Source organism: Heteronotia binoei, chromosome 4 (genome assembly GCF_032191835.1).
Source record: "Heteronotia binoei isolate CCM8104 ecotype False Entrance Well chromosome 4, APGP_CSIRO_Hbin_v1, whole genome shotgun sequence".
NCBI classification, from domain to species: domain Eukaryota; kingdom Metazoa; phylum Chordata; class Lepidosauria; order Squamata; family Gekkonidae; genus Heteronotia; species Heteronotia binoei.
In genome coordinates this window covers 7,689,776-7,716,026 of record NC_083226.1, presented here as the reverse complement: position 1 = coordinate 7,716,026, position 26,251 = coordinate 7,689,776, and the positions used below count along the sequence as shown (strand labels likewise).

At 47.0% G+C, this 26,251-nt stretch overlaps 1 protein-coding gene across 2 annotated transcripts in view; it reads left to right on the top strand.

The window, feature by feature from the left end:
- Positions 1-23,379, top strand: part of SLC44A2 (solute carrier family 44 member 2) — an 83,444-nt gene extending 60,065 nt beyond the window's left edge. Inside the window, exons 19-22 of one of the 2 annotated variants that reach the window (XM_060236730.1) lie at positions 1,067-1,137; positions 1,564-1,649; positions 3,398-3,482; positions 22,092-23,379. In XM_060236730.1, the coding sequence (XP_060092713.1) occupies positions 1,067-1,137; positions 1,564-1,649; positions 3,398-3,482; positions 22,092-22,198 (349 nt within the window). In that variant the 3' untranslated portion in view covers positions 22,199-23,379. Of the gene's footprint in view, positions 1-1,066; positions 1,138-1,563; positions 1,650-3,397; positions 3,483-12,717; positions 13,939-22,091 lie in introns of those variants that run through there. The other variant, XM_060236729.1, reaches the window with a different exon arrangement.
- The last annotated feature ends 2,872 nt before the right edge of the window (positions 23,380-26,251 follow it).

Below are 26,251 nucleotides of genomic sequence, written 5' to 3'. Positions count from 1 at the left end.
TTAAAGGTAATAACCAACACCTTGTACCGGACTCGGAATATTACTGGCAGCCAGTGCAGATCCCGGAGCCCCGGCCGAATGTGCTCCCGTCTTGGGAGCCCTAATAACAGCCGGGCAGCAGCGTTCTGCACCAACTGCAGTTTCCGGGTCCGGCACAAGGGTAGCCCCATGTAGAGGGCATTACAGTAGTCTAACCTCGAGGTGACCGTAGCATGAATCACTGTTGCCAGGTCGTCACGTTCCAGGAAGGGGGCCAACTGCTTCGCCCGCCGAAGGTGAAAAAACGCGGACTTGGCAGTGGCTGCTATCTGGGCCTCCATTGTCAGTGAAGGCTCCACTTGTCAGTGAAGATTCCCCCCTCCTCCACTTGCACCTGCTGGAATGGCCTTGGGTCAGCCATAGCTCTTATCTGGGAGAACCGGGTTTGATTCCCCCCTCCTCCACTTGCACCTGCTGGAATGGCCTTGGGTTAGCCATAGCCCTGGCAGAGGTTGTCCTTGAAAGGGCAGCTGCTGTAAGAGCTCTCTTAGCCCCACCCACCTCACAGGGTGTCTGTTGTGGGGGAGGAAGGGAAAGGAGATTGTGAGCCGCTCTGAGACTCTTTGGAGTGGAGGGCGGGATATAAATCCAATATCATCTTCTTCATTAAGGAGGTCCCTTCCGGTGGCCCCGGAAGGGGAAGAGCCAGACCCCACAGGAGCCCCCTTGTCAGGGGTGCAGCTAAAACGTTCTCAGGAAACAGGTTAGAGAGCAAAGTAGAAGTCAAGTTGCACCTTTAAGACCAACAAAGTTGTATTCAGAACGTAAGCTTTCGTGTTCTCTAAGCCCACTTCATCAGACAAGGAATCAGGTACAGTGAGCAGAGCTACACATAGCTGGGAGGCAGTGGTTTAGAATGCGGAATGGTACAAATTTAAGTTCCAGTGACAGAATAGTGAAATTAACAAATTGAGCAAACCTTTGATCTGGGTAGCATGAGCGTGAGAAACCAATAAAACGGTAACATGTCAAAAAGTGAGAATGTCTGTTAGTGAGCGTTACTCCCCTCTCTCTCTCACACTTTCAGGGTGGCCGTTCTGGATAAAGTTACAGACTTCCTTCTTTTCCTTGGCAAACTCCTGATTGTAGGAAGTGTCGGTAAGGCCATTTTTCGCATGTTGGACGTCCTTTGCAAGCTCCTGCATCTGCACATCTTTCTTCCTGCTCCTGCTGCCCATTGGGCTAGTTTAGCTGCTGGCAACAGGAAGAAACGGCTCTTCATTTGCCAGTAACTGAATGCATTTGTTTGCTGGGTTAGAACAGGACATGGGTCCTGAGATACGGAGGGAGGGAGGAAGGGGAAGGGGAGGGAGAGAGGAAGGAAAGAAAGAAAGAAAGAAAGAAAGAAAGAAAGAAAGAAAGAAAGAAAGAAAGAAAGAAAGAAAGAAAGAAAGAAAGAAAGAAAGAAAGAAAGAAAGAAAGAAAGAAAGAAAGAAAAGTTTTATACCCCAGCTTTAAACTTTTAGATTGAAAATGCATCAGGAAAGTTTGAAATTAAGTGTCATTTCTTTCCTTCCTCTTCAGGCATTCTCGCCTTCTTCTTTTTCACCCAAAGGATAAAACTGGGTCAGCAGACACAGCCCCTCAACTACTACTGGGTCCCTATTCTGGTTGGTATTTCATAGCTGCAGCTGGTTGGCAGGACTTCCGTTTCAGAGGCAGTTTGGTGTAGTGGTGAAGGGCGCGGACTCTTCTCTGGGAGAACCGGGTTTGATTCCCCACTCCTCCACTTGCACCTGCTGGAATGGCCTTGGGTCAGCCAGAGCTCTGGCAGAGGTTGTCCTTGAAAGGGCAGCTGCTGTGAGAGCCCTCTCCAGCCCCACCCACCTCACAGGGTGTCTGTTATGGGGGAGGAAGGGAAAAGAGATTGTGAGCCGCTCTGAGACTCTTCGGAGTGGAGGGCAGGATATAAATCCAATATCATCTTCTTCTCTGATCTGGCTCTGCTGATCGAGAGCTGAAACTTCCTTTGCCGATGATGTTTCTTTCCACCAGGAAGGTCTCTCTCTTGGGCGTGTCACTTATTGATGAATGGGAGAATTTTATTTGAAATTTTCTATATACAAAAGGGGAAAGCATTCATACAGCACAATGGTTTGTCAGCAATTCAAAATGTCAGATTAAAAGAATAAAAGCTTACTATACAGTTTTCAGGGGAAACGTTGGTACAACGTAGTTATTTATTTTACTGGCATAGTTGCTGCCAGATGTGGAAAGGGTGCATCTTCACATGCTCATCTTCACTACAGATGCCAGTTTTCTGCCCCAAAGCATTTTGCCACTGCAGTAATCAAACTACTTGCAATGTGAATTGCCCCTCTGACTCTGGGGTTTCTTCTTCCACCTTCCCACTGGGATCTAAGGACTCTGGGATCTCCATTCCAACTTGTATCTGTCTAAGGGAGCTTTGATTCTCAAAAGCTCATACCCCCAAAAAAACTTGTTGGTTGCTCAGATACTGCTGGGTTTCAGTCTAAGTGAATGTCCAGTTCTGGTTCACAACCAATCAAAGACCAACAATATTTAATTCTGGGTGCAAGTTTTCATGTGCGGGCGCACGTCTACAGATAGGAAAGGAAAGGAAGTGCCTGAATACTCCACAGACATAAACACAAGCCTTTATTGGAATATATCAGATTATAAATAAGGCAAAAAAGAGATACAGAAATAACAAAATAAACCAGTCATATACAGCTATACATTGTACAATCGATCCTTGATTACCAGACTCAAGAATAAAGCAACCTTTTCGGTTATTTCAGATGACAAATCATTCAGAAGACAGTATACCTTTGCAGCATCTGAGCAACCTGCCATATTGAGCAGAATCGGGTCTAGAAATCTAAGGCATGTAGTATTATATTGGGAGCAGTAAAGTAGAATACGGGACAACGAATCAGCTTGTTTTAAGTTGCATGTACAAAGTCTTAATGAGAGTTGGATTTTTTTGTATCTACCATAGGTAACTGCTAATGGGATAGTATTACATCTGGCAGGAGTAAATGCTCTATGCAATTGTGGAGCATGGAGAGTTGACAGATAAGGAGGCAGATGAGCAATAACTGGGCAAATTCCAAAATTCAAAGGGGGGACAAGATGTATTCGCAGCACTGATTCGTTTTTGCAATTCTATATCTAAAATTCTACATTTAATTAGATAATATGCGTTTGTAAGAGGGAGCGTGTAGAGAGAATCCATAGATAAACCTAAGGTGGATATTTCCTTCTCTATGCAACCATATATATACTACTCCTAGGAATTCCAAACTTGACACAACTTTCTTGGACCTCAAGGGGGCATTCGATTCCGTAGATAGCCACCATAGATAAAACTGTATCTATTTGTTTTCTCTTGTAGACTGTTGTTGTTGGCTCCTATCTCATTGCACATGGATTCTTCAGTGTGTATGCCATGTGCGTAGACACACTCTTCCTCTGCTTCTGTAAGTATCCAGCTGCGCCTTTGCTCTACTGAAACATGGCGTATTTGACACCTGGGAAGGGAGGGGGGATGTCAGACACTGCGACAGCCAGCTGTTTTGCTAGAAGGCAAGAGCTCAGTGTCATTCCTTGGCCATGTCAGCATCAAGCCAGAAGTTGTTGTCGTTTGTGATGCATGCATTCTAGGATATAAAAAAAACACCCTTTCGGTTTATGAGAAAAATTAAGCCACTTACATAAGAACATAAGAGAAGCCATGTTGGATCAGGCCAATGGCCCCTCCAGTCCAACACTCTGTGTCACAGAAGAACATAAGAGAAGCCATGTTGGATCAGGCCAGTGGCCCCTCCAGTCCAGCATTCTGTGTCACAGAAGAACATAAGAGAAGCCATGTTGGATCAGGCCAGTGGCCCATCCAGTCCAACACTCTGTGTCACATAAGAACATAAGAGAAGCCATGTTGGATCAGGCCAATGGCCCATCCAGTCCAACACTCTGTGTCACATAAGAACATAAGAGAAGCCATGTTGGATCAGGCCAGTGGCCCATCCAGTCCAACACTCTGAGTCACATAAGAACATAAGAGAAGCCATGTTGGATCAGGCCAATGGCCCATCCAGTCCAACACTCTGTGTCACATAAGAACATAAGAGAAGCCATGTTGGATTAGGCCAATGGCCCATCCAGTCCAACACTCTGTGTCACACAGTGGCAAAAAAAATTATATATACACACACACTGTGACTAATAGCCACTGATGGACCTCTGCTCCATATTTTTATCTAAACCCCTCTTGAAGGTGGCTATGCTTGTGGCCGCCACCACCTCCTGTGGCAGTGAATTCCACATGCCAATCACCCTTTGGTGATTGTTCCCTCTAAGCTGCAGTCTTGTGAGCAAAAATTCTACTTTGTGAGCTACTGGCATTAAAGTCGTGAGCTGCTGCATCCATTAGTGCGTTCCGGGGGTCATTCTTCCTGAACTAAGAGAAAAATCTATGGCCTGGAGGCTAAAAATCAGTGAGCTAGCTCACGCTAATTCAGCCTAGAGGGAACGCTGCTTACAAATGAACCCATGCATCAGAATTCATGAAAATTGCAAGTCCAAACCATGACGATATCAACTGGCAGGTAGGTTCATACGAGAAAAGGTCCCAGGCTGTCTTGTCTCGATTCAGTATTAATACATTCGCTCCCATCCACCCTGGCTCTAGGTACCTGCTCAGAGTATCCACTGCCTCATCCAGGAGGCAAAAATAATAAGTGTTACCCGAGTACTGGTGATGCTGTCCTGAGTGACCTTTTTGGTATATTCATTAGCTTAAGCTGCTGATCAAGTATGGGAATTTTTAATTGGTGAAGTTGAACATTTAAGAAACTCTTGTTTCTCTTTAGGCTAGTGTGGGTTATGATAAGTTACTATAAAAGTGGCTTTCTAATGATGCAGATCTTGGAAGCTAAGCGAGGTTAGTTGGACGGGGGACCCCCAGGGGAGTCCAGGGTCACTAGGCAGAGGCAGGCAATTGCAAACCACCTCTGAACACCTCTTGCCTTGAAAACTCCTCCTCCACTTGCAGCTGCTGGAATGGCCTTGGGCCAGCCGTAGCTCTCGTAGGAGTTGTCCTTGAAAGGGCAGCTGCTGGGAGAGCCCTCTCAGCCCCACCCCCCTCACAGGGTGTCTGTGGTGGGGGGAGAAGATATAGGAGATTGTGAGCCGCTCTGAGTCTCTGATTCAGAGAGAAGGGCGGGGTATAAATCTGCAGTCTTCCTCCTCCTCCTCCACTTGCACCTGCTGGAATGGCCTTGGCTCAGCCGTAGCTCTCGTAGGAGTTGTCCTTGAAAGGGCAGTTGCTGTGAGAGCCCTCTCAGCCCCACGCCCCTCACAGGGTGTCTGTTGTGGGGGGAGAAGATATAGGAGATTGTAAGCCGCTCTGAGTCTCTGATTCAGAGAGAAGGGCGGGGTATAAATCTGCAGTCATTGTCTTCTTCTCTATGTGGTCGCCATAAGTCAGCTGTGACTCAATGGCATTTTCCACCACCACCAACATACAATTTACTTTTAAGTAAACCCACTGACTTCAATGGGCTTACTTCTTGTTTAACTTAAAATATTTTTGTCCCACTTCCATAAGCAAAGTTAAATGTGCGTAGCTGTTGTTTAAGGCTGCAATTCTGTGTTGCGCTTCTTTCAATAATGTCTCAGAAATACCTGCATTGAGGTTTTGCACATTGGTTTTAATTTGATGGACAGATTTGCTCGATGGTCTGCTTTTGAAGCACCATGATTGCAATGATCAAGTTGGAAGTCCTAAAGATGTGTGTGTGTCCATTCTTCCCTTAATCCCATCGCCCAGTTTGGGGTGCTGGTTAAGTGCGTGGACTCTTATCTGGGAGAACCGGGTTCGATTCCCACTCCTCCACTTGCAGCTGCTGGAATGGCCTTGAGTCATATCTCTTGTAGGAGTTGTCCTTGAAGGGGCAGCTGCTGTGAGAGCCCTCTCAGCCCCACCCACCTCACAGGGTGTCTGTTGTGGGGGAGGAAGGGAAAGGAGATTGTGAGCCGCTCTGAGACTCTGTCCTTGAAAGGGCAGCTTCTGTGAGAGCTCTCTCAGCCCCACCCACCTCACAGGGTGTCTGTTGTGGGGGAGGAAGGGAAAGGAGATTGTGAGCCGCTCTGAGACTCTGTCCTTGAAAGGGCAGCTGCTGTGAGATCCCTCTCCAGCCCCATCCACCTCACAGGGTGTCTGTTGTGGGGGAGGAAGGGAAAGGAGATTGTGAGCCGCTCTGAGACTCTGTCCTTGAAAGGGCAGCTTCTGTGAGAGCTCTCTCAGCCCCACCCACCTCACAGAGTGTTTGTTGCGGGAGAAGGAGATAAAGGAGATTGTGAGCTGCTCTGAGACTCTGATTCAGAGAGAAGGGTGGGGTATAAATCTTCTTCTTCCTCCTCCAGCTGGGGCTTCCTCTCTTCCCTCCCGGTTCCTTGCCAGCATTGAGCCCTCCTTCCTGTGCCTCTCTTATTGTTCTTCCATCAGAGGAGCTTCCCACGTGACTGAGAGATGTCGCGGGATTAGTGTGGGATGAACCCTCTTGGGAGGAACTGAGGGTGGGGGGGTGAACCTACAGAAGAGGCCGGTCACTCTTTCAGGCCAAAGCCGGGGCTGAAAAAGGAACTCCCCAACTCTCCTGCAACTTGCTGAAGGAATTCATTCGCAGAAGCGCTGATGGGAACAGTTCCCCCAATTGGCTTTTGAGCAGGTGAAGAATTCATGGAGCTCAGCAGTTCCTCCTTTAGCAAGTTTAATAGCTCAGCGGACTCCTCTCAGATGTTGGATATTTGAAGGGCTCAGACAATATTTTAAGGGGTCAGGCAAACAAGGCAGCCTGGGGGCTTCCAGAGAGCCAGTGCAGTTAAGAAGAAGAAGAAGAAGATATTGGATTTATATCCCGCCCTCCACTCCGAAGAGTCTCAGAGCGGCTCACAATCTCCTTTACCTTCCTCCCCCACAACAAACACCCTGTGAGGTGGGTGGGGCTGGAGAGGGCTCTCACAGCAGCTGCCCTTTCAAGGACAACCTCTGCCAGAGCTATGGCTGACCCAAGGCCATTCCAGCAGGTGCAAGTGGAGGAGTGGGGAATCAAACCTGGTTCTCCCAGATAAGAGTCCACACACTTAACCACTACACCAAACTGGCTCTGAACTAGTATCTGGAAGTGCTGAACTAGTGCTAGTATCTGGAAGTGCTGAACTAGTATCTGGAAGACCCAGGTATGAATTCCCACTCGTACCATCTGAGCTTTTTTTGTAGCAGGAACTCCTTTGCATATTAGGCCACGTACCCCTGATGTAGCCAATCCTCCAAGAGCTTGCAGTAGGCCTGTACTAAGAACCCTCTGAGCTCTTGGAGGATTGGCTACATTGGTGTGCGAGGCCTAATATGCAAAGGAGTTCCTGCTACAAAAAAAGCCCTGGTTTCACCCAGCGGGAACTCTTTTGCATATTAGGCCACACCCTCTTGATGTAGCCAATCCTCCTGGCGCTTACAGTATGCCCTGTAAGAAGAGCCCTGTAAGCCTTTGGGAGGATTGGCTACATCAGGGTTTGTGGCCTAATATGCAAAGGAGTTCCTGCTACAAAAAAAGCCCTGCGTACTGTGGAAGCTCACTGGGTGACCTTGAGCCAGCTACACTCTCTCAGCCTGGCCTCACTGACAGGGTTGTTGTGAGGATAAAATGAAGGAGAGGAGAATGCTGTAAGTTGTTTTGGATCCCAGAAAGATGGAGTACAAAGGAAATGAATGAATGAATGAATGAATGAATGAATGAATGAATGAATTCCTGCAGCGCCTGAAAGATTGACATTTGTGGCAGGAGATGAGCTTTTGGGAGTCACTTCTCACGGTTTCTGATATGTTCTAGCTGTCTCTGAAGACGTGAGCAGTGAGTCACAAAAATTCCTCCCCTGCCACAAATGTTGTAGTCTCCTGGGCTCTTGCTCTACGGCTGCAGAAGACTTAACACGACGACTCACCTGGAAATAAATTCCTGCCCAGCTTGTGCAATTCCCCAAGTTGTCCAGCTGGCGAATGTTAGAAATGAAAAGCTGGCCCAGATGCAATCAGGGCCTGAACTGGCAGAGCTTCCCTTTGGTTCTTGGGATGGCCAAAGCACTGAGGAGAAACTGCACGGTCAGAGAGGGGGGGGCAAGATGAGGCAGATTCTTTGAGGTTTGCCCTCTTCTTTCTTAACCGGCTCTCCTCCTGTGCAGTTGACAGTTGCCTGATGCAGGGAAACGAAGCAGATGCAGATTCCCTGTGGCACTTCCGCACAAACTGAATAATGCACTTTTCAGTCCACCATCAGTGCACTAGTGACTGTTTGCAAGTGGATGTTGCCATTTCAGGCAGTAAAGTCTAGTTGCAGAGGGCATTGCAAGCCAGTGGACAGTGAATTATTCCATGTGCGTGAAAGCAAAGTATGGGGCAGCTTCACTTAGTCTGTGGAAATCAAGCTATTGTCATACATCAAGCTATTGAGAGCCAGTTTGGTGTAGTGGTTAAGTGTGTGGACTCTTATCCGGGAGAACCGGGTTTGATTCCCCACTCCTCCACTTGCACCTGCTGAAATGGCCTTGGGTCAGCCATAGCTCTGGCAGAGGTTGTCCTTGAAAGGGCAGCTGCTGGGAGAGCCCTCTCCAGCCCCACCCACCTCACAGGGTGTCTGTTGTGGGGGAGGAAGGTAAAGGAGATTGTAGGCCATTCTGAGACTCTGTCCTTGAAAAGGCAGCTGCTGGGAGAGCCCTCTCAGCCCCACCCACCTCACAGGGTGTCTGTTGTGGGGGAGGAAGGGAAAGGAGATTGTAGGCCATTCTGATACTCTGTCCTTGAAGGGGCAGCTGCTGTGAGAGCCCTCTCAGCCTCACCCATCTCACAGGGTGCCTGTTGTGGGGGAGGAAGGGAAAGGAGATTGTGAGCCGCTCTGAGACTCTTCGGAGTGGAGGGCAGGATATAAATCCAATATCTTCTTCTTCTTCTACATGCTCGCCCCAATCTTGGCTTACTGGGAACAAGGCAGGTTGTTGTAAGCTCCTCATGAGGAAGCTTCCTGGGAAAGGTTTGGGATGTGGAGCAACTTTCCTAGTAGTTTAGTGAGACTTTGAGAAAGTGTGGTATACGTAGGCATTTTTGAGTAAAAGCTTCAAATTCCCCCCCCCCAAAAAAAACCCCATGCTGCTGACTCCATTGCTAGTACATGATAAGACTTATCTGTAAAATTAAACCTTAAAATGCCAATCTCTCAATGGCTGCAAAAAAAAAACCCACAAGAAGACAAATCATGTACTGAGCATTCCATACAAAGAGGCTACTTTCTAAACTGTTTTGCGGTGCTGAATCTATGTATTGCGTATTGGAAGCCCGTCTTCTCTCACCCCAGAAATCACTCTCTCACTCCAAGGATCCACAAGGAAAGCTAGAGAACTTCTATACTAATTTATATTAAAGTCTTCAGACCCTGTTTTCTAAATGAGTGGGAGGCTGAGTCCCAGCAGCCTTGTGCCCTCTAGAAGTCCACATCTGCAAAATGGTCCCTGAAGAACGGCTGTCAAAAAAGCGTTTCTGGAACATAGCAGCATGGAAGCCCACTTTATTGCATTAAAAAGAAACACCTAAGCGATCCCAGAGAAGTTGTATGAGGGGATTGCTCCAAATGACCTTTTTCTTTAGGAAACCAAGTCCTATCCTGCTACTCCTGTCACTTGGGGGAGCTCTAAAGGGTAAGAACATAAGAGAAGCCATGTTGGATCAGGCCAATGGCCCATCTAGTCCAACACTCTGTATCACACAGTGGCCAAAAATTTATATATATATACAGACACACACACATATATATACACACTGTGGCTAATAGCCACTGATGGACCTCTGCTCCATATTTTTATCTAACCCCCTCTTGAAGCTGGATATGCTTGTAGCCGCCGCCACCTCCTGTGGCAGTGAATTCCACATGTTAATCACCCTTTGGGTGAAGAAGTACCTCCTTTTATCCATTCTAACCCGACTGCTCAGCAATTTCCTTGAATGCCCACGAGTTCTTGTATTGTGAGAAAGGGAGAAATGTACTTCTTTCTCTACCTTCTCCATCCCATGCATAATCTTGTAAACCTCTATCAAGTCACCCCACAGCCGACGTTTCTTCAAGCTAAAGAGCCCCAAGCGTTTCAACCTTTCTTCATAGGGAAAGTGTTCCAAACTTGTAATCATTCTAGTTGCCCTTTTCTGCACTTTTTCCAATGCTATAATATCCTTTTTGAGGTGCGGTGATCAGAACTGCACACAGCATTCCAAATGAGACCGCACCATCGATTTATACAGGGGCATTATGATACTGACCTTCTTTTGTCAAATACACTTTTATTGTTATATTACATATTTCCAAAAATACAAACTGAATCAAATGCAATTAAGGCCAAATCAAAACTAACTTAATGGTGTAACTTAACAACAGACAATAATTTGTAAAGTAATAAGGAGAAACTCAACATGTGTCACAGATTTAATAATATATCTCATAATAATAGAACAAAAGTAAATTTGAACTATTAAAGTATGCTCTTCACCTTCAGTATTGACGGTCCCAGGCAACATCCAGAAGTCTGGTTCTGTTGTTACTAGTGGCTCTTCATTTGCACTCTGCTGTGACTTATTGTTGCAATTAGGAATGGGCATGAACCGGCTCACAAACTCAAGTTCTAACGAATTTGGGCCAGTTCGTGAAGCCGTGTTTGCAAACTGAAGAGCCACCACACACTGTCCCAAATGTTGATTCGGTTCACGAGGAGCAGAAAACGAGGGTTCAGTGCTTTCTGCTCTTCATGAAAACTAGTTTCAGCTATTTGGTTTAAATGATTCTCACCCATTTAAACAACTGCTTTTTGCTTCCTGGTTTTGGTTGTGAGCAGAAAGCAGGGGGTGAAATGCATGTGCTCGACATGCAGAAGGTCTCGGGTTCAATCTCACAATCTCCAATTAGGAGAACTGATTTCCCTGCTGCTGAGTTTGTGTGCATCTTAAGAAATAGTCTGGAGGAGAGAAACACGAGAGCACTCACAGGTCTGCTTCCAAGTGGTAGCATTTCTCCACTCTTTGCTTGCCTTTACAGCTTCCACCCATAGTCTAGTTTCCTCTTCACCTCCCCAGGAGAAGAGGGAGGGCCCTCTTGAACACATGAAGCTGTCCTAACGAATCATACCTTTGGTCAGGGGTGGAATTCTAGCAGGAGCTCCTTTGCATATTAGGCCACACACCCCTGATGTAGCCAATCCTCCAAGAGCTGACAAAAAAAAGCCCTGTAAACTCTTGGAGGATTATCAAAGATTTCAGGTTTTCATGGCTGGTAACATCATTAGGGTTTGTAGAGTCTTTCGGGATCAAGTGCCGTGTTCTACTGGAGAAAATTTTCCTTCCAGACGTTTCGTTCTCAGCTGCGGAGAACATCCTCAGTGGCGTTGCAGCCGGAGCAGGCGCTCTGACCTTCTTGGCTGCTGTGCATTGAGTGGGGCCAGGGCTGCTGGAGAGCTGCTATTTCTAGGCTGGAGGGGGTGTGATGAAAGGGCAATTGGTTTGTGGATGTGCCCATTGTTTGGTGGGGCTTCCTGGAAGGGTAGTGACAAGGAAACTGGCTGTTGGAGGATTGGCTACAGTGGGGTGTGTGGCCTAATATGCAAATAAGCTGCTAGAATCCCTCTCCCTGCCTTTGGTCTGTCAAACTCAGATTACTAGTGGCTCTCCAGGGCCTTATGCAGATGTCTGTCCCATCACTTTCTTCTCAGTCCTTTCAGCTGGAGATGCAGGGGATTGGACCTTGGACTTTCTGCATACAAGCAGATGCTCTGCCACTGAGCCACGGCCTCTCCTTGTCTTAATCGTGGCACATTTAGGAAACACAGCCACTAAATTCAGCAGTTCCATTATTCGTAAAATTATGCAGCAGCACATAAAATCCAGACTTAAGGCGCAGTTGTTCAAGGCACACCCGAAACGTATTCAGCACCCCAAAATCCTTTGGAAAACAGTTTCTGAATGGTTTATTATCAATGAAATATGCCGATCCTCTTATTTTTCTGGAGTCTGTTTTGGGTTTGGGGGCATTTTAGGGGTTAATGATGTAGTGCCACAGCTTGCTGTCTAACAGAAATCATTTCACGGTGCAAACTCCTTTGTAAAAACTGTTGGCCAACTTTATTAGAAAATGCCCAAATGTAAGCAGTTTGTCCGGAACGCTAACTAGATGATAGTGAACCAGCGGCTTGTCTCAGCCAGAAATGTCAACACTCATGAGATGCTAAAGGTGAGCTTTCAATTTCCTACACCTGTACAGGGCGAGGGGAACTTCCCTTGGCCAGAGTCTTACAATGTTCAGTTTTAAAGGCCTTTTTTCCGCTGTCTGCCCTCTAATCTGGTGATGCTTTGGTGACAGACTCTCAGTTACATATAACTAACCCTCCTTGCTCCTCTCTGCTCTTCCGTCATGAGTTCATTTAGCCTAATCTAAATGTAGCGAATATCATAATAAAAAGCAGATGATTGTCCTAAGTGGTCTTGTTCTTTTTCCTGGCAAGGGGAACCTAATGGCAACTAACGTCACATTTTCCCTTTTCTCTCTCTTTCTGCCCTCTTTGCTTTTCTTTATTTTGCTTTCCTTCCTCCTTCTGTGGGCTGCTTTCTCCATGGGATCCCAAAAGGCGAAGATCTGGAAAGGAACGATGGTTCTCCTGAGCGGCCTTATTACATGTCCCCAACACTGAGCGAGATCCTTCTGAAGGGAAGCCTAGAATCTTCTAAAAGTGCTGAGAGCCAAGAATAGGGACACACCCACCTTGTGCCTGCACCGGTCTACCTGGGTGAGGGGCTAGGGGGAAGGTCCTTCACAGCAGCTCTGAGCTCTCTGACCAGAACTCCTCACTTGCATATCTTGGTTTCTGGGGATCTCACCTTGATGATAGGGGTGATCTGACACAGCTGATATTCCAACATCACAGGCATGAAGTTGAGTTGGGATATTTAGCCCCGTGGAAGGCCCCCGTTTCTCCACTGTTGCATTATGGGAGGCTGTTAAACTTATGTTTGCCTTCCTGAGAGCCAGTTTGGTGTAGTGGTGAAGTGTGCGGACTCTTATCCGGGAGAAATGGGTTTGATTCCCCACTCCTCCACTTGCAGCTGCTGGAATGGCCTTGGGTCAGCCATAGCTCTCGCAGAGTTGTCCTTGAAAGGGCAGCTGCTGTGAGAGCCCTCTCCAGCCCCACCCACCTCACAGGGTGTCTGTTGTGGGGGAGGAAGGGAAAGGAGATTGTGAGCCGCTCTGAGATTCAGAGTGGAGGGCGGGATATAAATCTAGTATCTTCTTTTTCCTCCAAATCCTGTCTCTGTAACAAAGCTGCCTAGATAAACCAACCAACACCATCGGGATAACGTATTTGGTACCTCAGTGCACATGGAGCACATTATCTTAACCTACAGGATGATTCCTGGTTCCTTCCTCTCTTCAGTTAGCCAGAGATTGGGACTCGGCCTGGTCTGTGAATTAAAAGCCTGGTTGCTGCAAGGTTCCATACAGTGACTTTCTGTAGGGCGGGTGTCACGTGCCAACTTAGGCTGGATCAGATTAAGCAGGGTGCCCCGTATCCCAAGGTGAGGAAGGATTCCAGCAGGAAGGGCATGCAAGGGTTTTGTGTGCACGATGTCATTTCTTTCTGAGTCCTTTATTCTGAAATCTGGGCTGCACCTTTGTCTGCATCCTTGCTCCGTAGACAGCCGCGGGCGTAACTTTTGAAGCCCTTGCGGTTTGTCTGCCTTTATACTTCCCTTTCTTTTGAAAATGTTCTTTGCAACCTGGAACTTTTATATGTTCTTTGCAAGCTGCCTTACTCTGTAAAATAAAGTTCAATAAATGTCTGAATCCTCTTGAAGCTGTAGCATGCTGTTGATACTACTGTACTGACTTGCAGAGTAATCTGATCCGGATACAACCATGCCGACTACTTTATAGTTTGACTTGGTGCAAAGAGAAATCATGATTCTTCTTCCTAGCCTTTTCTTTTCTAGAGAGTAGGTTTGATCCAGCGACTCCCTTCTGCCCAGTTTTCTGAGGAAGATTTAGAGCAGGGGTCCCCCAGTCTTTTTTGAGACTGTGGACACCTTTGAGGTTTTGAGAGGGGAGTGGTGAGGACCAGGGGTGGAATTCTAGCAGGAGCTTTTTTGCATATTAGGCCACATCCCCTTGATGTAGCCAGTCCTCCAAGAGCTTGCAAAAAAGAGCCTTGTAAGCTCTTGGAGGATTGGCTATATCAGGGGTGTGTGGCCTAATATGCAAAGCTCCTAGAATTCCACTCCTGGTGAGGACCACCCCAAAATGTCTTCCATGGGAGGCAGAGCCAAACCCAAAATGGCTCCTCTGGAGGTGGAGCCAAATGGAATACCTCACTCCACACAGTTCCCAAGAAGAAAATCCTGAAAGGAATGGAACCACACACTAAGGAAATCCCAGTTGCTTACCTGTCCTCCTCATCTTCCAGGAGCAAGCTCTTTTACTTGATTGAGAGAAGCCAGTAACAAGTCCTGCTTTACAGTGGCCCCATCCACTTTTTGAAAAGCTTGGCTTGCTGGCTCCTCCCACAGTAAAACTGACTGACTGAAAAGCTTGGCAGGTGCCAAGGAAAGTAACAGTAGACAAAAAAAATGGAGAGAATCACGGAATAGGATGAGAACCCAAAGAAAAACCGTGAAAATCACGAATACAATCATAAATTCACTTGTAGTTATTAGTGTATAAACCTTCAAAGTATTTTATTATTATGATCCATTTCTATAATTTAGTATTGTAAGGTAAGTACATATAATTCATTTACAAAAACGCATCTAAGCACAATGACATCAGAACAAATAATTTAGTGCTGCAAAGTGCTTGTAAGTCGAAGTGCCTGTGCAGATTTTTCTTCCAAAAGGAATATATCTGAAGATTCCCCGATGTCCCTCTGATGGAGTCTGGAGCTGGCAGAATGCTTGTCACGCCATTTCCACTGTCTTTATCAAAGAGGGATATCCAACAAGTTGTTTTTCATAATGGCTACATAAAGCAAACATGTACATCTTCATCTCAGTACAAACTTCATATTAGGAATAATTACAAACAACTCGCCACTCAAGGGTAAAGACTGAAGCTCATACAAGCACGCAGTATTATTCCCAAGGCGTATTACCGGCCCCCAAGGGGTTAAATAATTGCATAGGTTTTTCATGTTATTTATAAATGACATTCATAATTTTTGTAGTTGTTAATTTCTGTAGTAAGTGTTTGCGTTGTTTTCCTGGCTTGTCAAATCACGTACAGGTGGGTTGAAAACCTGTTGGTAAATGTACCTTTAAATATTGCTTGTGGTTTAATGTACGTTGCGGTAATACGCCTTGGGAATAATACTGCGAGCTTGTGTGAGCTTCAGGTTTTGCCCTTGAGTGGCGAGTTTGCAATTATTGCTAATATGAATTTTGTATTGAGATAATCAATGTTATTGAAGATGTATATGTTTGCTTTATGTAGCCATTATGAAAAACAACTTGTTGGATACCCCTCTTTGATAAAGACAGCGGAAACGGCGTGACGAGCGTCCTGCCGGCTCCAGCCTCCGTCAGAGGGACGTCGGGGAATCTTCAGATATATTCCTTTTGGAAGAAAAATCTGCACAGGCGCTTCGACTTACGAGCACTTCGTAGCACTAAGCACTTTAAATTATTTGTTCGGACGGAATTGTGCTTAGATGCGTTTTTGCAAATGAATTGTACGTCCTTACCTTACAATACTAAATTATTGAAATGGATCGTGATAATCAATTACTTCGAAGGTTTATACACTAATAACTACAAGTGAATTTATGATTGTATTCGTTACTTGTCACGGTTTTCCTTTGGGCTCTCAAGGAACGTCACAGTGGCAGCCCTGGCGTCCTCGGGCGCTGGGTTGAGGAACTCTGATTTTGAGAAAGAAATGGAATCCGGGCTTCGGGCTCTAGGCCGACATAAAGTTAGGGATGCTCGCAGGACCACATTGGGAAATTACAAAGACCCATGAGCATGGCAGGTTGCATGACTCCTCCAGTGGTGTCGGTCACTGCGGGACTCCTTTGCATGAGCCTGACCAGAGGCACCGTAAATCGGCCAAGGCAACAGTGAGCCCTCATTGCTGGCGCCAGTGGCCATTATCCAGAGGGCAGTACATTAACTTGGAGCATATCGATTTTTGTATCTGCTGCTTTACAGATGCCTATTAACCCGCTCCAGATTATAAGCGAAACTCTTTCCCAGGCCAGGGAGATGAGGCAGCTCTGTATCAGTCAGCGTGGAACACAAGTAAACAGAATCAGAGTATCACAGAACAGTGAGAGCGGAAAAGAGCAAGAGCCCAGTAGCACCTTAAAGGCTAACAAAATTTATGGTAGGGCATGAGCTTTTGTGAGTCACTGCTCACTTCTTCAGATAGCACAGCTTCAGGTATTTCAGATTTCTTTTAGCAGTAACTCCCGAAAGCTCACACCCTACCACAAATTTTTGTTAGTCTTTAAGGTAGGCGCTCCCGGTCTCTTGCCTTTTTCATGGGTAGTAACTGCTGGGAAACTGCGCGGCACACTGATGATGTATCAGAAAAGAACAATTATGACAGCAATCATAGAAAAGAACAATTATGACAGGAGGGACGGTGGCTCAGTGGTAGAGCATCTGCTTGGTAAGCAGAAGGTCCCAGGTTCAATCCCTGGCATCTCCAAAAAGGGTCCAGGCAAGTAGGCATGAAAATCCTCAGCTTGAGACCCTGGAGAGCCGCTGCCAGTCTGAGAAGACAATACTGACTTTGATGGACCAAGGGTCTGATTCAGTATAAGGCAGCTTCATATGTTCAATCTATGTTTCCAACCTCTAGTGTATTTTAAGGGAAACAAATGTGGCTGACAATTCAGCACTACCCATGTAATTAAACCAATAATGTCCATAAACGATATCAGTGCACAGTCCCATTCCAAAATTGTCCTGGACTGGATCGTAAACTTGAACCTGAAGAGTTCACAAGAGAAAGGAAGCTGCAGCCAAATCAAGACGTTCAGGACCAGTTTTGGTGAAGACACCTCCTTCAACTTTTAGGCTCCAGTTGTAGCCATTACAGTCCTGAATATGTGTTGGCTATGGAAGCGCCAGTCTATATTCATTCAGTAGACATAGTGCAAACACTTTGTAGGTGGGAGAAGCAATTCCACATTTATTTTCCTTAAAACACACTAGAGGCTGGAAACAGAAATTGTCATAAGGGCTTGTAGAATCTTTCGGGATCAAGTGCCATGTTCTACTGGAGAAAGTTTTCCTTCCAGACGTTTCATTCTCAGCTGCGGAGAACATCCTCAGTGGCGTTGCAGCTGGAGCAGGTGCTCAGACCTTCTTGGCTGCTGTGCATTGATCTCCAGTAGAACACGGCACTTGATCCCGAAAGATTCTACAAACCCTAATGATGTTACCAGCCGTGAAAACCTGAAATCTTTAAGAAATTGTCATAATTGTTCTTTTCTGATATATTAGTGTGCCACACAGTTTCCCGGTGTTTACTAACAGTTTCAAACTGGTTCTTATTTGGTTTTGCCTTTTCATGGCTACCCGTCTGGATCTATCTCCAGAATAGTCATAATTTATGGAGGTTGGCATTTACTAGGCCTAAATTTGCCATCCTTGTTTTGGGTGGGTGGAGCTGGCAGAGAATAAGTGAGGTTTCTGCAGGAAGGACGGGCAAGGGTGGGTGTGGGGGAGGGAAAGAACGCATAATGGAGGCCAGGGGAGAAAGGGAGCAATGCAGAATAGCGCAGCACATCAGAGGATATGGCCGCTGTACTCTTCCCCTTGCGAAATGAAGTCATGGGTTAAGGTTCCACTTGTGTCTTGCATCCTGGGAAGCTCAGGCCCAAACTAGACGTAACATCTGCCGCATGGTGGGTTGGAGCTCCTCAACCAGGCAGATACAATGTTTGGAGAACTAACATTCCCAAGTGCTCCGAGACTTAATCTGATTCAAGAGTGCCTTCCCTCCTGCACCATTTGCCCAAGCCGAAATGGCCAAAAGTGGGGGGGGGGGGCCCTGCTGGCCTCACTGTGAGGCTGTATGTGGCCTTGCCCCACAGCCACTTTGGCTCAGGAAAATGATGTGGAAGAGAAGGCTGAACTCCTCCTCAGAGACAGATGTGACATTGGGAGAACTCACATTTCCAAGTGCTCCAAGCCCCAGTTTGGTTCAAGTGAACATATATATGAAGCTGCCTTATACTGAACCAGACCCTTGGTCCATCAAAGTCAGTATTGTCTTCTCAGACTGGCAGCGGCTCTCCAGGGTCTCAAGCTGAGGTTTTTCACACCTATTTGCCTGGGCCCTTTTTTGGAGATGCCAGGGATTGAACCTGGGACCTTCTGCTTCCCAAGCAGATGCTCAACTGCTGAGCCACCATCCCATCCCAAAGTGTTTCCCTCCTGCACCATTTCCTCAAGCTGAGATGGCCGCAGGGAGGCCTCATTTGCTCCAGCGACACACGTGAAGCTGCCTTATACTGAACCAGACCCTCAGTCCATCAAGGTCAGTATTGTCTACCCAGACTGGCAGCAGCTCTCCAGGGTCTCAGACTGAAGTCTTCCACATCACCTGCTGCCTGGTTCTTTTGACCTTGAGAGGACAGGGATTGAACCTTGGGTCTTATGCATGCCAAGAAGATGCTCAGTCATTGAGTCACACAGCCCTTCTCTTTGGATCTACATGCCCCCCGTGACCACTTCGGCTCAGGAAAATGACATAAAAAAGAACGTTGAACCTCTTCTACCCCTGGTCTCCTGAAGCAAATTGAGTCCCGGTGCACTTGGGAGCATTGGTTCTCTGCCATCACATCTGTCTTTAAGAAAGAAAGACTCACCTTGGAAATAATGTGTAGTTTGGCCTTAAAATAACCTGGATATAAGGAAGGCCCGCCTTCCAGACACTCTCAGTGTTACAGTGAAGGAGCTTCTAACTTCAGGTCTAGTTCTAGTTTTTTGGGGGGTGATTGCCCCTCCCTGAGCAGCGACCCACTCAAATGGCTAGAAGGGGTTTGCTGACAAAATGGTGAAGCTAATCTACAGATCTGGAATGAAATGCTGGGGATATGGGTAGAGTGATATAAATGACGTTTGCTGAGGGGAACCATACAAGCAGTTTGCTCGAGGAAGCAGCAAACTCAAAATAATATGAAACATCCAACATAAAGGGTTGAATACTCCAGAAAACAGCACACTGGCATTTATGCCAGTCATGGGGGAGGGGGGCTAAGAGGCCCATAGAGGCAGAAACAAGGCCTTCACCTGCTTCTCCATGCAGCTCTGGCAAAGGTCTGATTCTCTAGGCAGAGGTCCAAGCCTCCAGCCAGCAGGAATTGCAGAAGGGCAACAGAGAGATGCGGCAAGGCAAGCTAATGGGTGTTTTCTTAGACAATGCAGAGTTAAGGAAAAGTTCCATATTAGAGAATTGTCCAGCCAACTCTGAGAAGCTTTTCTTGCACAGCCTTTCTTGCTGAATAGTAACTTCCTCAGAAGGAAGATGTTCTTCACTCTTTGCTTTAAGCAACGTCCTTGGCCATGAAACATCCAACATAAAGGGTTGAATACTCCAGAAAACAGCCCACAGTGGCAATGCCTATCACGGAGGAGGGGAGCTAAGAGGCCCAGAGAGGCAGAAACAAGGGCTATACTTGCTCAGTGTTCAGTATAACTTAGTGATAGAGCGTATGCTGGCAGAGCAGCTCCACCAGTTCCTGGATGACGCATTTGCCCTTCAACACGAACCGGCTTCAGGCCTGGCTTCGGAATGAAGATGGCTTTAGTAGTGTTGGTGGAGGACAGCGGTTTGAAATTAGCTGGAGACAGTATTAGATCTTCTAATACAGTTGACCATTCCATCCTCCTTCAACGGCTCAGATACGGAGCTGGAGGAATAGTTGTATGGTGGTTCGGGTCTTTTCTGTCTGAACAGGAACAAAGTCTTCACCAGAGGAATAGAATCAATGGGCTGGGGATTTGTCCCATGGAACACCTCAGGGTCCCATTCTATCAACAGTATTTTTATGAGACAGCCAAATAAGATGATCTGGAGCCAGGATGTCCACAATATGCATATGATGTCCAGTTTTGTAAGCCTCCAGAAGTATTCATCTTGGCTTTGAAATTGAGGCTGAGGTCCAGTGGCTCAGGCAGGAGCTGAATCCAGACAAGACAGAGGCAATGCTGGTCAAGAAGGGACTGGATCTGCTGACGCTTTGGAGGGACTGGATCTGCTTGTGATGGATGGCGGCAAAGTAGGCAAAGGCAAATGCGTAGGACAGGGGTGGCCAACGGCAGCTCTCCAGATGTTTTTTGCCTACAACTCCCATCAGCCCCAGCCATTGGCCGTGCTGGCTGGGGCTGATGGGAGTTGTAGGCAAAAAAAAACATCTGGAGAGCTACTGTTGGCCATCCCTGGCGTAGGAGATGAGTGTCAGGAATGCAGCTCTGCAAGTAACCCAGAGTGCCTTCAGTCAGTTGCGTCTGGTTCACCAGCTCTCTCCTTAGACTTGACTAGTCTGGCCATGCTGGTGCATACTCATATCACCTTGTGATGGGATTACTGTAATGTGGTTAGTGTTAGCACTACAAGCTGATTTCCTTTCTTAGGGGGTGCTGAATAAGGCACTTTCAATCCACTTTAGCAGTCATTTGCAAGTGTATCTTTCCATTTCACACAGTAGATAGATCCAGGTGGGCAGCCATGCTTGTCTGAAGCAATCAGGGGTGGAATTCTAACAAGAGCTCCTTTGCATATTAGGCCACGCCCCCCTGATGTAGCCAATCCTCCAAGAGCTTACAGAAAAGAGCCTTGTAAGCTCTCAGAGGATTGGCTATGTCAGGGGTGTGTGGCAAAGGATCTCCTGCTAGAATTCTACCCTTGGAAGCAGTAGAACAAAGTAGGAGTCCGGTAGCACCTTTAAGACCAGCAAAGTTTTATTCAGAACGTCAGCTTTCATGTGCATGCAGACTTCATCAGACAATGAAATGGGGTGCAGTGAGCAGAGTTAAATATAGCTGGTGGGCAGTGATTAAACATGAAAATAGTACCAAGTCAGAATCTATGCCATTGTCTGATGAAGTGTGCATGCACATGAATGCTTACGTTCTGAATAAAACTTCGTTGGTCTTAAAGGTGCTACTGGACTCCAACTTTGTTCCGTTGCACACAGTTAAATCCAACAGCAAAGTGCATTGAAAGTGGATTCAGCGTGTGTCAAACCTCCCTAGAGTGCAGGCTGAAAGCATTTCGGGAGGGTTTTTATTGTACATTTTAAGTCTGGATTCGTAAACCACCTGTTGAGCCCAAAGGGGGAATGGTGGGCCAATAGGATCAGATTGCTACTACTCGTTCTTCATCATTGCCTTCCTAATTCGAGTTTCAGATTCTGCTGGGAGGGGAGGGGAGTTCTAAAAGCAGGGGTGTCGAACTCATTTGTTATGAGGGCTGGATCTGACATAAAGGAGACCTTTTTGGGCCAGCCCATGTTGGGCCGGGCCATGTGTGTACCTATTTAAGATTAGGTAGCAGAGATATAGACTTTTTAAAGGACACAAACATGGCTAAAGGGTTTTTTTTTTAAACCCTTAAAACATACTTAAAACGTTAGCACTTGTTGGTCTTAAAAGTGCTTTCTTTGTATTTCTCCCATGGGATCCAGGGAACTGGGCAAAGGAAGCTCTGGCTCTTTTCCTCCCTCCCCAGGGGATGAGGAGGCGGCGGAGTCTCTGAATAGAAGGAGAAGAGGCTTGGCTCAGTAGCTCTGCTGTGCGATTGAGAGAGCCTGGCAAAGCAAGCCGAGATGCAGAAGGAAGTAAGAGGAAGGAAGAAGGAAGCAGACAAGAGCCAGTTGCTTGGGGGCATGACAGAAGCCCTCCGGGGGCCTGATTCAGCCCCTGGGCCGCATGCTTGACACCCCTGTAAAGCAATTGTTTCATATCTTTGTTGTGGTGGGGAATTTGTTTCTCTTTGCAGTGGAGGACCTGGAGCGCAACGACGGCTCTGCCGAGAAGCCTTACTTCATGTCATCTAATCTGAAAAAGCTTCTGAAGAAGACAAACAAGCGCCAACCCGAAGCATAACAGGCCTTCCCTCTCCTCTGCCTGCATGGGGAGCCTGCGGCAGGCGCACTGTTTAGGTTAACAAGGCGGCTGTTCTGTCCAGCCGTATTCTGAAGAGCGAGATCTTTGGACTTAGAATGTTCCGTTTCTGCTTCCTGCGCCAGACAAACGTAGCCTGCCCAGATCTGACTTGGGTTTTGTTTGTTGTTTTAGCTTTTCTTTTTCCTGCTGTGTGTGTGTGTGTGTGGGGAAACACACGCTGTGTGTTTGCGGCAAGAAGCGATCCAATTGTGCTGCAGTAGCTCCATCTTAAGGTTTGGTGGCAACAGAGCAAATTGAACTCTGGTGCACCTTTCCGCTGCTGCTTTGAGCAGTCATCTAGCTCTTGGCCAGCTGCCCGGAGCAAACGCACTTCTCGCTCGCCAACATAGGCTGAAGGCAGACATATACAAGTGGCAAATCAGCTGTGGGACCCGACTCACCACCATTATGCCAATGTCCAACAAGGGGGAAGCCTGACGCGGCTTAGAGCAGAAACCAGGTTTGAACCGCACCGGCTCCGTGGCCGGCGTCAGGAAGCCTATCGAAGCAGAGTTCACGCTTTAAACTAAAAACACGGAACAAATGTTACAGTGCATAAATACGAGAGACTGGGCTCGGGCAATCCTAATTGTGTATGTGTTCATGTAAGCGAAGTGAATTGGGGCCGAGGGGAAGTAGACCTTGCCCTGCGGCTAAAAAACTGTCTTTCCTTTGTCAAGGCTGTGCCACTAGGATGCAGTCCATGAGCCAGCTGAACTGGCTTAGTTCCGTTAATTTTTCCAGTGAGCGCTAAAGTGTCCTAAACCCAAGCATCCCCACTTCACTGGTTCATGGGTTGCAAGCCAAAACCGATGCTTGAATGCATCGTCGCTGACATTTAATGATAGGAATTGTAATCTTTTCGTCTCGGGGTCCTGAAAAGATTATTAAACAACAAGAAAGTGCCGGGGATTTACAGACGTTTAAAAGTGTGTGGTTGTACATTGTAAGTGATTTATAGCTTTCCTGAAAGAAAATAATAATGTTACCAATCTATATTTTAAGTCTGCAAATGTTAACTTTTATTTTGCTTTACATAAACTATTTTTTCATGCAACCCATATGTTACAAAAAATGTTTAATCTGATATATTAAAACGTTTTTATGTCTTTTTCCCCCCACTCAGACTGAAATTACTCTGGTATAGCTATTCATTTGTAATAAATAATTCTCCTGTCGTGGTGGCAAATCCGGCCATCATGATTGGTTGGGGCTCGGTGGGACTGTGCAGCATCAGCCTTTGGCTTGTCAAACTATCAATCAAGAGTACTTGCATGCCAGTGGTTCAGTCTGTTCCTCTCTCCCGCCCGAGTGGCTGTTGCTAGCCAGTAAAGCTGATTCTCTCAGTGAAACACAACCAACCTTAGTTTTGGCAGTTACTGGCTCTCACTACTCTCCCGTTGACTGAGCCGCCTGTTAACACTGATTCACAGAGCAGAGATAGAAAGAGATTGGCTGAGAAGGGGAGGAGGGAAACAGTCAGAGAGATGCTTTCATTAATTGGCTGAGAACTACTCCCTATCCTCCTCTGAAAGGCGAAAAGATGTTATCAGAAAGAATGTCTTGGTCCGAAAGGTATCACTGTAGGCCTCTGAGGGAGCACTCATTGGAGTTAGTCCTGATTACATCTGCCAGTTCTAGGTTTGGTGGAGTTTGAGGAGGGCATAGGAGTCAGGACTTCAGAGCGGGGCCTGCCAGACACAGGATCTTGCAGTGGAAGTTCATTGGGTGATTTTGGACCAGTCACAGACTTCCAGTCTAACCCACCACCCAGGGTTGTATGAGAGAAGAATGACGGAGAATCATAGTGTTAGAAGGGACATCCAGGGTCATCTAGTCCAACCCCCTGCACAATGCAGGAAACTCACAAATACCTCCCCCTAAATTCACAGGATCTTCATTGCTGTCAGATGGCCATTCAGCCTCTGTTTAAAAACCTTCAAGGAAGGAGAATCATAGAATCATAGAGTTGGAAGGTACCTCCAGGGTCATCTAGTCCAACCCCCTGCACAATGCAGGAAACTCACAAATATCTCCCCCTAAAGTCACAGGATCCTCATTGCTGTCAGTTGGCCATTCAGCCTCTGTTTCAAAACCTCCAAGGAAGGAGAGCCCACCACCTCCCGAGGAAGCCTGTTCCACTGAGCTGCTTTGGTCCCCCCTCCCACTGTGGAGAAAGACTGTCCTTTTCCTAAATAGAGATTGCGGGAAAGGGAGAAGGGGATGATTAGCTGAAGTCAGAGGGGAAGAAAAATGGGAGGAGATAGGGTTGCCAACTCCAGGTTAGGAAACTCCTGGAGATTTAAGGGGTGGAGCCTAGAGAGGGTTTTGAGAAGGGGTGGGACCTCAGACAGGTTTAATGCCATGTCCTCATGGGGAACCACTGTTGCCAATCTCCAGGTGAGGACTGGAGATCACTCAGAAATACAGCTGCCCCCCAGATGGCAGCAATCGGCTCCTCAGGAGAAAACGGCTGCTTTGCAGGGTGGATGTGTCATTATAACCTGCTGAGGCTGCTTTGGTCTCCACTGTAGAGAGGACTGTGGAAAGGCTGTGTGTGTGGGGGGGGGAGCGAGGGGATGGAAAACTGAAGTCAGATCAATTCCCCTACAGAAAACAGCCACATTGATGTGCATACTCTATGGCGTGGCCAATGGCTGGGGCTGATGGGAGTTGTAGGCAAAAAAACCTCTGGAGCGCTACCGTTGGCCACCCCTGCTCTATGGTATGCCATTACACAACCAAGCCGCATGAAAAAACCCAGATTGTGCTACAAGCTCACACTCATGCAAAACACCACAAGGCTGAATATTGTGGAAAAGGCTGAAACAATTCACTGCAAACAAAATTTGCAGTGGGGAGGGACGGTGGCTCAGTGGTAGAGCCTCTGCTTGGGAAGCCGAAGGTCCCGGGTTCAATCCCCGACATCTCCCCAAAAAAAGGTCCAGGCAAATAGGTGTGAAAATCCTCAGCTTGAGCCCCTGGAGAGCCGCTGCCAGTCTGAGAAGACGATACTGACTTTGATGGACCTAGGAGGGTCTGATTCTGTATAAGGCAGCTTCATATGTTCAAAAGGAATGCTGAGCTTCAGCATCTGTGTGACTGTCATCATGCCCCTCCACACACCCCATAATTATTCCTTATCTCCAGGGGTTATTTCATAGAAAGAGCTCATTAGCACAACTCATTTGCATATGCCACACACCCCCTGACAGCACCGGAAGGTGGACTCGGTTATATCAGCTCAGCAGCTACCTTAATATGCTTCTTGAATAATAATTGTCACAATAAAACTTCACTGTCATACTTCTGAAATTATTTCCTCCTCTGTGGCTGCAATGGCATGATGAGGATTTCCGTCTGTCTGCTTGATATGTTTTGGTTATTTCCTCATTTTTTGTGGTGAAAAATATTACCAAGCGTGCCATATCTTAGAGTTCAGCAAAATTATCATAGGCGGTTTGAACAGTGGAGCCCAGAAGCAAGTATTTGGGGTGGGGAGGGAGGAGAAAGAGCGCAGTAAGATTTAGAGGTTCCAGAGCTCTGCTCATGTGAGCTCCTCCCCAAAATGAAGGCTGCTTGTCTCCATTCTGGGCCTCTTTCAGGGCTTTGTGCCACCACAGACACTGGGACGCACAAATGCACACATTGGGGTGGGGAAGCAAGCATCTGTTTCAGCTGGGGGGTGGGTGGGAATGAATGTCACAGGTGTGGGAAGACAGCAAGGGTGCAGGTGACTAAAATGTTACGGATGGTGGGTGGTTGAGAGGAAGAGGTGGTTGTGGGGTGGGTGGTCATAGGGCGAGGAGTGGTGCTGGGAAGTTGGGGTGGGAAGAAACCAAGGGGTGGAGTGAATGCCTTAACGTGGGTAGGTGGGTAGGTGAGAAGACAGCAAGTGAGGGCGCTCATCCAGATCCTCTTTCTAGAGCCTGTTGTATTTTCCTTCACAATGGGCCTTAGAATCAGAGTTGGAAGGGACCTCCAGGGTCATCC